Source organism: Austrofundulus limnaeus, unplaced genomic scaffold, assembly GCF_001266775.1.
Source record: "Austrofundulus limnaeus strain Quisiro unplaced genomic scaffold, Austrofundulus_limnaeus-1.0 Scaffold180, whole genome shotgun sequence".
Classification (NCBI taxonomy): Eukaryota; Metazoa; Chordata; class Actinopteri; order Cyprinodontiformes; family Rivulidae; genus Austrofundulus; species Austrofundulus limnaeus.
This window is the reverse complement of record NW_013952582.1, coordinates 732727-745153: the sequence shown is the minus strand read 5'-3', so window position 1 is coordinate 745153 and position 12427 is coordinate 732727. Positions and strand designations below refer to the sequence as shown.

The 12427-nt window shown below is 38.0% G+C and overlaps 1 protein-coding gene across 1 annotated transcript in view; it reads right to left on the bottom strand.

Annotated features, from left to right (window-relative positions):
• LOC106524261 (multiple C2 and transmembrane domain-containing protein 2) overlaps positions 1-12427 on the bottom strand; it is a gene marked incomplete in the record, with an annotated part of 56924 nt that overhangs the window by 5479 nt on the left and 39018 nt on the right. The window contains 7 exon segments of the mRNA XM_014017998.1: positions 4074-4193; positions 8389-8463; positions 8557-8658; positions 8829-8931; positions 9024-9126; positions 9202-9295; positions 11788-11974. Of these exon segments, the coding sequence (XP_013873452.1) occupies positions 4074-4193; positions 8389-8463; positions 8557-8658; positions 8829-8931; positions 9024-9126; positions 9202-9295; positions 11788-11974 (784 nt within the window).

Below are 12427 nucleotides of genomic sequence, written 5' to 3'. Positions count from 1 at the left end.
CTTTTTTGAGCATTAGCAACAACAACAACAAAAAAGATTTTGAGGAAAACCACCTTAAAATGTTGAGATTTTCCCTGTGAGCTAACAATGTTTTTGTTTCTTTCCAGCTGGGAAATCTCAATATTCAAATACTATTTGAGGTTTCTTTTTAAAAAGGACAAAAAAAATCCTCATTAAAATTACATCAAATTAGGATTTAGACCAAATATTTTTGAATTATTGTAACCAACAAGACAAATTAAATAATATCTCTGGATCTACTAATGATATCAGGATGATCTCAGTATCAAAATGTAGCTTTTAAAGCCAGAAATCTGAAAATATGATGAGGTCATTTTGACCAAATTTGCCTTAATCCTCCTTTCAATGTGATAGGTCACATTTGAACAAAATGTGTGACAGTTTTCACCCTCAGCTGTTAACATTAACACTGATCAATAACATTTATAGACCTCTGTTAGTGCTTCTAAATTTAGCCCATAAATTTAGCAAGTGCCAATCCACTAATAAATTATAAAATTAGCAAAAGCACTAAAGCACTAAAGAGGAAATTAGTTCCCTTATTAGTGTTTTAGGGGAACTGTGCCCACCACTGAAAAGTAGTAAAACTCACAGTTGGGTGGGGGGGTTGGTGAAGCCCTGATAGATGATATCTGATGTTCTCTGCGTTGATCAGGCTGATAAAGAGAACTGTGACCCGACCCGCTCTGCTCAGCTTTACGAAAGCTGCCTCCACTCCACCTCCTGCAGACGGGCCGACCCGAGCCACGCACATTTAACAGCTTTGACTCTTTAATGCTGACCACTTTAATATGAAGAGGCTGTTTTACCAGCCAAAATGTCACAAAATGCAGATTACCCTTGAAAATGTTAACAGAGAGGCTTTATGGTTCTAGTTCATCTTAAACTGTAAGATTTTCTAGATAAGAGGCAGAATAAGCCACGGAGATAGAAAGCCTAAATGTTTTTGGGAGAGTTTAATACTAAAAAAAAGCTAATAAAACCAGAGATGAACATCTGGAAAAGCCATCACCCTCCACTGAGGCACCAGATGACATAAAAATATCAGCTCAGACCACAGCCGCCACCACCGTTAGCTTTAATGTGCAAAAAAAAAACCCAACAAGCGCGGCTCTTGTCGGTGTTATCAGAAGCCAGAACAGAGCCTGGGAGCTGAAACCAGTTCCTTGCTGGCAGGTTTATGTTTTATTAGTGAGGACTTTGTAATGACTGCTGGTAGGGAGAGAGACAAGTCACGCTTTAGTGGAAACGTATACTCTGTATCTAAAGATCGCGCTAATTGTAGCTCACTTCAACCTGAGAGGCATTACACAAACTTCAGCAGCACAACAGGGATTTGGGAATACTATCCAGATCACAGAAAACCTAAAGAGGACAAAAAAGGGGAGCCACTGAAGGAGAGATTAGCAGGAAGCATCAAGATTAACCATAGAAACGCTCGAAGGCTCTCAGAAATCACTTCACACCCTCTTTGCAGCATTTTTCAGCACTCTGAAGAGTGCGCACTACACAATGATATWCAAATGCTAGCACAAGTTAAGAGTTCAAACCACACCGCGCAGGGCTGCTGCTCATGGATTTATAAGATCAATCTCAATCAACAGGAACAACAAATATAACTTCAGTGCTACAGCCGAACTGACTCAAAGCTCAGCCAGTAAACGTAATTAATTAGCTTAAATGTTTTACTAACAGGTACTTTTTTTAGTTTGAATTATTTACATAATTTTACYCAAACACTCAAAGGTAAGGAACTAACCCTTAAAATATCTCAAACTCTTTTAGGTTTAATACAGTTTAAAGTTTTTTTCTTTTAAATTCTGTAAAGAAACAAGAGTGCCACAGAAATCTGAAAGGGAACAAAACTACAAAAGAGAAAATATAAAGTTGTAATTATGTTACAATAAAATTATGTAAAAATAGATCAAATCTATCAATTTTATATTTTCATCAATTTGAACATTTATTTTGTCCTTTAGTGGATTTTACACTTGATTTTGTCATTTTTTAAAAGATTAGGCTTTTTCTGTTTTCAGTTATTTCTATGATTCATTTGTTAAGCTTTGTTTGTTATTCCAAAACTACTTTTGTCTTTTCCTCCATTTTCAACTTGCTTTTCTTATCCGGCAACGTTAAATTCATTACCTCATCAGCATTTAACTGTTCCTACGATCTAATTATTCCACACAGAACAAGTCTTAAAGCAGCGTTTCTGAGTTTGTACTTCTGACAGAAACAGTATTATCTTCACAACAGATAAAGAAATAAACAAAAAAGTTCAACAGTAAAGAACAAATGAAAAGACGGCAGAAGTTTATGATGTTTCAGGTGTGCATTAATTGCAACCCCCTTCGTTATTTTTTTGTTTCACGTTTTGCTGCATTTATTTAGAGATCAGACAAAGAAAAAAGGAGCAAAAGATGGAAAATTCTTCACAGATTCTTGTAAGTGAAAGGTGACAGATTTAATAGTGAGCACAACACAAAGACTGAGATTATTAGTGGGAGTCTGACGGGGAGCCACATTTAGGAAAGTGATTTCTACGTGGGTGTGAATTTACAGAGAATATCACTTCTTCCCCTAAATTTAGGATGAAGTAAAGAACGGACAAAAGGAAACTCAGAAAGTCACAAGTTACAGTTTGGAAATAAAACTGCAGATTCTATCTGATTCATCACAAATTATATAAGAGGAAAAAGGTAAGCTGCAGAGTATTTATGAATAATTGGATTCAGTTAATCAGATGACTAAAAGCGCCAGAAGTGAGGCGTCTCGCAGACATTTCTGAAACCTATGAAGGCACATTCACTGTAGCCACTCTTTGTGTGACAACCGGCAGATGGTGCAGGTGGTTCGTCACTGTATCCTGTCAAAAAAAAAGTGAAGCTTTGATTCATTATGTCTGCGTGCTGGTATTAGGCAGCCATTTCCCCCACCCTTTCTCACTGAGGCTTGAAAAGGCAGCGGGCATGGTGTGAAAACATGAGTACAGATGGTACTGTCTTTCAAACACTGAGATGCAGTTGGAGGATGAGTGTACTGTACGCTGAGAGCTCGCATGGTTTCTGTTTTAGTCTGCACATCTGCTAAAGCATCGATACTGTCACTGATAATCGACTGATCATCCAGTTTGTGGTGCACTCAGGAGAGGGATGTGTATTAATCAGAAATACAGACTATTTWAAAAAAATAAACCTTGCATTTAAATGCGGCCTAAATATTTCCCTGGAAAGATGTTGCTGATTAAAGCTCCTGCTGACCTCTGATCTCTTCCTGCTTGAAACAGTTTATGTTATTATAAAGCTAAATGCATGACTCAAATCAGACAACAGCTCTGCTGCAACCAGTTTTCACTGAGCAAACTGGGCCAGAAAAAAAAAAAAAGAAAGAGAGCGTCTCTTTATGAGCCAAGTCGTTCAGCAGACAGCAAAACCTCAGTGCCATCTACAGGAAGAGATGTGCAAAAACAAAAAGAACTTTCGCTGACCTTGACTGCCTGAATAGTTAATAAACAACTCGCCGTTTGCCATTTTCATCGAGTCAGATCTGTTGGAGAGGAATGACGAGCAGATYGGCGCACTCCTCACTTTGCAGCTTCAATTAAAGTCCACTTTGATGTCTCTGCTCCAATCTGCTATAACACGGTAACAGGACGGGGAATCGGCCTCGTCGCAAGAGAGCGTTTTAATTGAAATTCTGTCTGAATAATGGGGTCCAAATCAAACCGAGCGCAGACCGGACAGAGGGTTAATGAGTTGTCAGGGAAGTTGAACAAAAATAGGCCGGCTCGTCTCCACTGGGACTCCGCTCTCCCCAGCTGAGGCTTAGCTCTGCATCCGAGAGCCACGCAACGCTGGAATCATCCACTCCAACAAAGAGCCTGCGCCGAGCCGAGCCTGTCTGTGCCCAGCCCAGCGCCGCATTGATTAAGATGCTCTCTGGGAGAGTTCAAGTAGGGGTTGGCCAGACTGCGGTCCTCTTCTGAAGCCTTGAGGGGGGAAAACAAGAGGGAAATGCAGATATTGTGCTGATAAGCAGTTAAAACACTTCACCAGGAAGGCGAGCGAGCTCCGCTGAATGCTCTCCCACTGGAAGCAGCTTTTGATGTACAGCAGGGTGGACATGATGGCTCCGTACACTGCTTTGACACGCGTCACATTCCTGGACAGAGCCTGAAATAAACAGATAATGTGCAACAAAGACGATAAACACCGCGGGACTCGTAATGAATTTGGTTACAGTTAGTTAATCTTCAAATGAGAGYGGGTTTTGTGAAATATTTGGCTAATAGGAAACAGAAAACAAGCCAAGAGGAACAGGAAGAATGGCCTGCATTCAGCACGAGTCACTGTGATCAGGAAGCAACAACAATGTCAGTAATCTGAACTGATTTCCATCAAATTAAACCTCCAGCTTTTAAACTGACAGAAAACCTGCATGTTACCAGATCAGTCTATTAGCCAATTTTGGAGTTAGTTATTGTCTGACAACAATGAGTCTTTGTGGGAAGCACAGACAGTCAGGCACCCCGTATATCAAACTAATGTAGCAGAACAGTGAGCAAGAATTCACTCACAGTCGGGCTCAATTAAAGCTCAGTTTAGTTAATTCAGGCAAATCTCCCCTTTATGCTGAGGTAAAACACACAGACACTGATAGAATTAGTCACTTTCTATTCTTCTTTTGTTTGAAGTTGTATTATTTTGAACATCAAATACAAAATTCTTAAAGCCTATATGTTTTTTTTTGTCAATTTTGATATTGAAAAATACTTTCTTTACCGTTTTGTTGTTATGTCTGTAACAAGTTCCAAATTGTTTTGAAATTGTTTTTCCTGACAGCAGATTCCATGATTTGTCTAAGACAGATATTTGCTGTCGGGCACAGAAAACTGCAGGTGTTTACAATTTTAAAACTGGTTATGCAGAATGCCTGGTATTTTTTTGATTAAAAGCTGCCCAGAAGTTATCAAAACAAAATAGTTTTTGGCTCAACAGAACAAAACACGGACTTATTATTTCGGCTTCGATCAAGTCTCGAGTCAAGGCTCCTCAGCTAAACTCAAGTAAAAACCTAACATGGTGTGTGTGTGTGTGTGTGTGTGTGTGTGTGTGTGTGTGTGTGTGTGTGTGTGTGNCAACTACAGAAACTGCCTTTAAGTTGAAAATACAGTGTGAATTTAGAGTGCTGAAAGACTGGGTACTAAATAAAAGCAGAATACTACTTAAATGTAGCAAAAGATAAGCTAAAAGCTAAATGTGCCAAAAATCTCGCTACAACCTAAAAGTGCCAAAAAGTAAAGGTAAAGCTAAAAGCTGCAAAGTTAACATGAATGCTAAAAGTAGAAAAAGACAAGCTAAAAGCTGAAGTAGCAGAACAGTAGCTAAAAGTAGCATAATAAAACACATTTTTTTTTAATTTTTGAAAATATGAAACAATTTTTTTGAAAAATATGAAAGTTACAAAAGATTGAAGCTGTAAAACCATCTCCTGAATGTGCTAAACATTTTTGTTTAAAATTGCATATCATACAAACATAGTCAGACTGCAAAAGAAACAGTAGAGTAAATGCTGAATAAGCATTAACACAATTAACAAAAACAGTCACGAAACAAAAGAAACATCCCCAAATTAATTCTTATAATGTCTATCAAATTGTACAGATGGCAGTTCTAAATAAAAGTATTTATTAGTTGTAAGAAACAAATGCTTTTTTCTTCATCACCCTCCAATGAACCACTCAAATATCCACAGTGTCAGGATTGTAAATGACCCATGTTTTCCATATATTACTTTATAAGTGCTTTTATGTATTTATTAAGCTGCTTTGCAGAAATACATCTTTTTTAATCCTCTTCCTAACAATTCTGCAGATTCTTTCCACAGAACACATGCTCCTGATTGGAGATTTTCCCACCAAACAGCAACCAGTTTTAGCTCAGAGCTTATAGCTCACTTAGCAACACTTCTTTCTCTTCCCACCACTGTCACTCCAACACCAAAATAAAAAAAAATAAATAAAAAAAAACAGACCCTATAACTCAGCACCAACTCTTTGCTGAGCAACAAACAGCATCAACAACAACAACAACAACAACAACAAACAGCTTCTATTAGGAGCAAAGGGGCGGAGTCTTGGAGACTGACAGCCAATCAAAATGTAGTGGGTGCCATATTTAAAACTATAATAAAWATTACTTTTACTTTTCGTAATTTAACAAATGAAAACTAGCTGCTGACTAACATTTTATCACTGTTACTCATCTTCCTGGAATTTGTTTCTTTTTGTTAATTGCTGGTTAGGTAGCACATTCATGATTTGACCAGATTTGTGTTTTCAAGATTTGTAAACTTCAACAAATTTAATCTTAAAACCAAATAATGTCTTTTCGACTCAGATATCCACTATTATAACCTATCCCAACTGCTATTTTCGAATTTGCATATATTATTTTTAAGGTTAGGCTAAATGTCCAATGTTTTTATAGATGTCCACTCACCAACAATGTAATTAGTGCATTCTAACAAAAGGCACATTAAACACATCGTGCCCTGTGTGCACACTCACTTTATGCAACATCTCTGCTTTCTTCTGCCAATATTTCAAGTCACATTCAGCTTTTCATTTTGCAGTTTTACTCTTTAAGACCCTTCTTTGTGGCCGAACAATGAACTTACAGCGCTGGCAGCAGCTGCTGTACCTCCAGCTGCCACTGGAGGGCAATCCACCACCATGAAACAGTCAAACTCCACATTGTCTCCTGTACATTAAGGGACCATCTGAGATAAAACCGTTAGTGATTATTTTACCCGCCTACTTACCCTCAAAGGTGGCGATGATTGTCGCCAAATTCTGAAGAGATTTTAATTTCCTTCAACTCCAGAGGTTCCCGAGGGTCAAAGAGGTGCAAGCAAAAATTTTCTGTCGCTCTGTTGCTTCGCTGAAAGCTGCTTAAATAAAGCCTTTTTATGTTGTTCGTAGCCAACTTTCTTTAGTTAGAAAGAGTAATAAATAAAAGACGCAGAAAAGACTGACATGTTTTTATTTCTCACCAAGAGATCCCTCGTCTTTTCAGGTTTTTCTGCTTTCTATAGATTCATTATAAGTAATGAAAAACAACAACGCAAAAGCTTGTTGGATGTTTTGATGGTTTTAGCTGTTCTTCAGTGTCAGTGTGTGATGGTCACCTACAGCGAGTGGATAAAGAATCGAACCATTAGATCGAGTGAAAACAATACAAACTGCTCCAAATCCATGAAGTCAGCCTGAAAGGATGAAACCTGTTGCAACAACTGAGGACACCAGTTGACATCAGGAAAGCCTTGAATGGACTCAGAGGAAAACTGATGGTCATTCTTTAGTCTTCCTGCCCCCCCTYCCCCCAACTCGTCTGATAATGACTGCAGCAAAGGACCCGCTGGCTGGACTCAAGCAGGCCCTCAAGGATATTCCACAGGTGGTGGCATCTAATCTCAGGGTTTCAACTTCAGTCTCTGACTCAAAAGTGCTTCATTGTTTCTTTGTTCCCGTTTCTTTCGTTTTCTTTTCTCAGAATAGATTCAATTTAATCTTAGAGAAATTTCTGATAACATCCTGACAGAGTCTTAAGGTAGGGTGGATGGCACTTTACGGATCCCCAGAAGGAACACACTACAGGAACAAAATTACACAAACCAGTACAGGGAAAAAACTACAGTAAATATAGTGAAGGAGGCAAGAGTTATATTCATATAAAAAACTTATTCAACAAATTACGTCAACAGTCTGGGGTGGATGTAAATGTCTACTTTTAGGGAAATCAGAATCAAGTTTGAGATCGGTTTTATTAACAGCCCACCCCCTTCTTATATTGGGTTTTAAAAACCAATGCTAATCCCACCCCCCATCCCACCACATACACACACACACACATACACACACATCTCCCTGTCACCTTAGATTCATTTTTAAAAACCTTAACACTTTCATTTACCATTTTCTTCCCTTTCAACCGAAACAACCTAAAAACAAAAGAAACATCACACTTGAAACCTGTCTTGCGCATAAAGATTTCGTTTGAGTGTGTGTGCGTGTGAGTGTGTGTGCGTGTGAGTGTGTGTGTGTGTGTACAAATTTTTGCTCCATCCTCTCTGTATATTTTCTCCTAATCTCGAGGAAGTAGTTCATTTTCCATCTTCCTTGTCTTCTCAGCAGCATCATTGTGTCTTCATTCATCTGTTGTGATTTTTATATATTGTAAATATTTAAATGCTGGTGAAAACACATCACATCAATTAATGCACCATTACTGAGTCTCAGTGTGTGTGTGTGTGTGTGTGTGTGTGTGTGTGTGTGTGTGTGTGTGAGAATGATGAATTGTTTCAAACCTTTTTAGAAAATTTGGGAGGATCCTCCAAGAAGGCTCTCTCTTTTGGCTGGAAAGTTCTTATACTCGCTTTGACCTGTTAAAAACAACAACAACAACAAAACACAACGTGTGAGAATCAAGCCTGAGTTTCCTCATATCCTCCCTGCAGCGGTGAACTTTTACTCACAGGGTTAAAAATAACCTCCAGCTCCAGAGTGATGCTTCCCTTCGACAGATGACCCAGGTCCAGTTTCTTCAGAGGGTAGGTGATCTGTTGTCCTCTGTTGATCTGTGGGACAGAAAGGTCATCAGGTGCTGAACTCAGCYGTGAACCTGACCGTCACTCACGCCAGATCACATCTGAGCGAGTCCTGGACCCGCCGAGGTGTTAGCACCCTCTTCACTTCAGTTTAACCACACAGTGTAAATAGACGAGCGGACTGAGTTAGACGGGCGTACCGAGAGCAGGGGAATGGCAACTTTTCCCAGAAAGTCTGGTGCCTTGTCTCCATCGTCATCAAAGATGGTCACCATCAGAACGTCATGAATGTCTTTGACAGGGCTGCAGAGGCAAACACAAGGTTGTTTTTAAATTATTTTCTGTGCAACATTAAAATAACCAGGCTGATGATGTTTTAGAAAGTAGAAACTAACAACGTGAAAACTTGGGCCCACTCTGGGTTAAGGCTCTTGTAGACCGTGTGGGTCTGCAGTCTATCGTTGCCCAGCTCTAACACGCAGAAAGGGTCACTCTTACCTGCAAAACACACAATTTAAACAAAAAAAATCCAAACGTTTGTTTTAAAAAAATGACAGAATCAAATCAGAATACCATTTAAATCTGCGGCCATCAGATCTGAAGCCTTCAAGACTTTGACTTGAAGGAAACCGATATCACTGAGGTTCTTCAGAGAGTTTCTCAAGCACTGAGGAGATAAGAACACAGGATACATACAGTTCAAACTTAAAGATCACAGATAAATCTGTCGTTATTATGTGTTTACATTGTGTGGATGTTTTTCAAAAAAAAAAGAAAAAAAAGAAAGTGCGGGACATCCATTATCCTGTTTATTGTGATGTTTTTGTGCTGTTGTGAGTCTGATGAAGGGACAGCAGCTACAGCAAGTCTGCACTTCAACACACCATCATAATGTGAGGGCACGTCAGATAAGTGTCAGTAAATCCTCTCTGCTGCAGACTCCTCATCAGGTTCAAGTTCCCGCAGGTAAAGTGATATTTTTCTGACATGAAGCCTACCCTGCCTCACAAATCTAACATGTGCGAGCGACTGTAGTGCTTCATTCAAGCTTTACACAACAACATTTACGGCAAATTGTAATGAGGCGCTTTTCTCCAAAACAGTACTTAGAGCCCTCCTTTGTCTCAGAACACATGTGTAACAGTGAACTGCTGGGTCTGGCTTCTGATAAACCTACATTATTTTCATCACTAGAAGGTAGGGCCGGGCGACATGGCACAAAAAAAAAACCTCCAATCTTTTTCATCCCAAATTCGATTTTCGATTTTAATCGATTTTGTTTCCCACTTAATGGAGTGCCTCTGTTTCAGGTGTCGAAACAAATTTGTTGCACTCCTGTTTTTTGTAGCAAGAGCCTTAAAACAGATTTTGCAGTGAGGTATTCGTTGTTCCAAGTCCGAGTTTGGGAAACCTAACCAATTCCAGAAAACTGAAGAAACAGTGCCTTTTTTGAGAAGTAGATCCTATTTGCTAGCTGCCATATTGTCATGTCATGTACCAAGAGTCTTGAGGGACATGTGGGGTGACCTCTGAACTACAGAAGCCCCAAAGAGTGCACTGGTGGAAAAAAAAATCTAGATTTTCCCAAAATTAAATCTTTATAAATGGCAAATTTGAATTAATCAACTAAATCAATTTATTGCCCAGCCCTACTAGAAGCTTATAATAGTTTTGGATTTTTCATTATAGTTTAGTTTTATTTCGTTGTGACTTTTTTCTTTTAATTTGTTTTTACAGTGGATTTGCTAGTTTTTATTAGTTATTATTGCATTTTTAATGCTTAGTTTTAGTTTAGTTTAGTTTTTATTAGTTATTATTACATTTTTAATGCTTAGTTTTAGTTTAGTTTAGTTTTTATTAGTTATTATTCCATTTTTAATGCTTAGTTTTAGTTTAGTTTAGTTTTTATTAGTTATTATTACATTTTTAATGCTTAGTTTTAGTTTAGTTTAGTTTTTATTAGTTATTATTCCATTTTTAATGCTTAATTTTAGTTTAGTTTAGTTTTTATTAGTTATTATTGCATTTTTAATGCTTAATTTTAGTTTAGTTTAGTTTTAATTAGTTCTAGTATTAGTTTTTTATATCTTATTTACCAACACATCCTCCAGTTTGTGATGTTCCTGTGTGTTAACTAACCAACAGCTATTTGGTCACTAGTTAAAGCAGTCCATTATAGCGACACCTTCCTAAAATAATTGTGTAACTCAATTTTGCAAACTAAAGACTTGGGCGATTATTATTATTAGGAAGATGATAATAGTGTCTCCAACCTGGTGCTACCTGTTGCTGGTTTTTCATGGGGGATACTGAGTGTGTCAAGAAAGTCATAGTTAGCCATCTTGTGTGAGCTTGATTCATGCAGTTTTTCCCTTGAGAAATATTCCACCTGTTTTATCACCTGTTTCTACTACAAGACACTTGCTTTGATTTTTCTCGCAGTCATATTCAAAGAAATCCCAAAGTGTACGTTGTTGCTTTCTCCAAACTTCTGTTGTTGTCATTTATCAGACGATGCTGAGCAGCAGACTGTAAACAAGTGTTGTTACGGACCACATCTAATGTGAAACTGCTTGATTTGAAAAGAAATCTACATGGCTCAAAATAAATTGACAAACACTAAAACTAAGGATATTCTATCAATACTTTCAGTTAGTTTTGTAAAAGGATTATACAGTTTTAGTTAGTGATCAATTTTTTTTACAGTTTTTTATTAATTTTAGTTAACTAAAATGTTTTTTTCAATTTCAGTTTTTGTTGTTTAGTTAGTTTTAGTTAACTATAAGAACCCTGCTTATTAGAAGATAAACTCCAGCTTCTATCCTGAAATTTGAATTTTCTCAATCTGAATTTACTGACATGACAGTTTGAGGCCTTCAGAACATGAACAGGCAGGCACTGCCACCTCTAGGTCCTTCAACACACACAATTATTTGCAACCACACAAATCTGCTCAAAACTAATGTTTTGCCCCTGATTTCCTATTTATTTAGGAGATGTATTATCTTGTTCTAAAAATCACTTTCCAAGCATATACTGATTTTAAAACGTGTCATTTTGACACGGAGGCTCTATTTGATATGAGGGTGCAGTAAATTAAAGTGTTTGTCTGAAGGTGGTGATGTGGCCATGCAACAAGCGCACAGTGCAGATACTGACGTAATTATCCAGCTGCTTCTGGCGTTCGCGGCGTTCGTCGAGCGGCGCGGCGCCGAGGTCGCAGATGGAAAGGCCGCTGCACGTGTTCAGTATAACCAGGAAGACCAGGCTCCCTCTGTGCGGGTCCATCCTGTACTTGAACAGGGTCCTCGTGTTGAAGGGGACCTCAGACAGGTTCACTTCACACCTGTGTCGGGGATAGACGGAGCCAAGATTATTAATGTTCACCGTCGGCTGAATATTCACGGCTAAAATAACGGAACAACCTGAAAGGATTCATCCATGTTCCGAAATTCAACCTGACAGGTTCAGATTTCTACACTTCATTTACAAAATGATGTAAAAAAACAAACAAACAAACAAAAACAAAAAACAAAAATAAAAACAGACAGAGTATCTAACAAAAAAATGTATAAAAACACAAAAATGTGAAAGTTCAGCAGACCTCTCTGTGGAGATTTTTCTTCTCATCTTAGATTTTACTAAACGAGTTTTTATTATATTTTCATGTTTCATCACAATGTGACAAAACCCCAAGAATACAAACAACAAAATGATGCAGTTCTTTCATCCTACACAGCATTTTTGATGGGAAACTTTTTGTTGTTCTAAAGATTGAAAACCTTTTACATATATATAT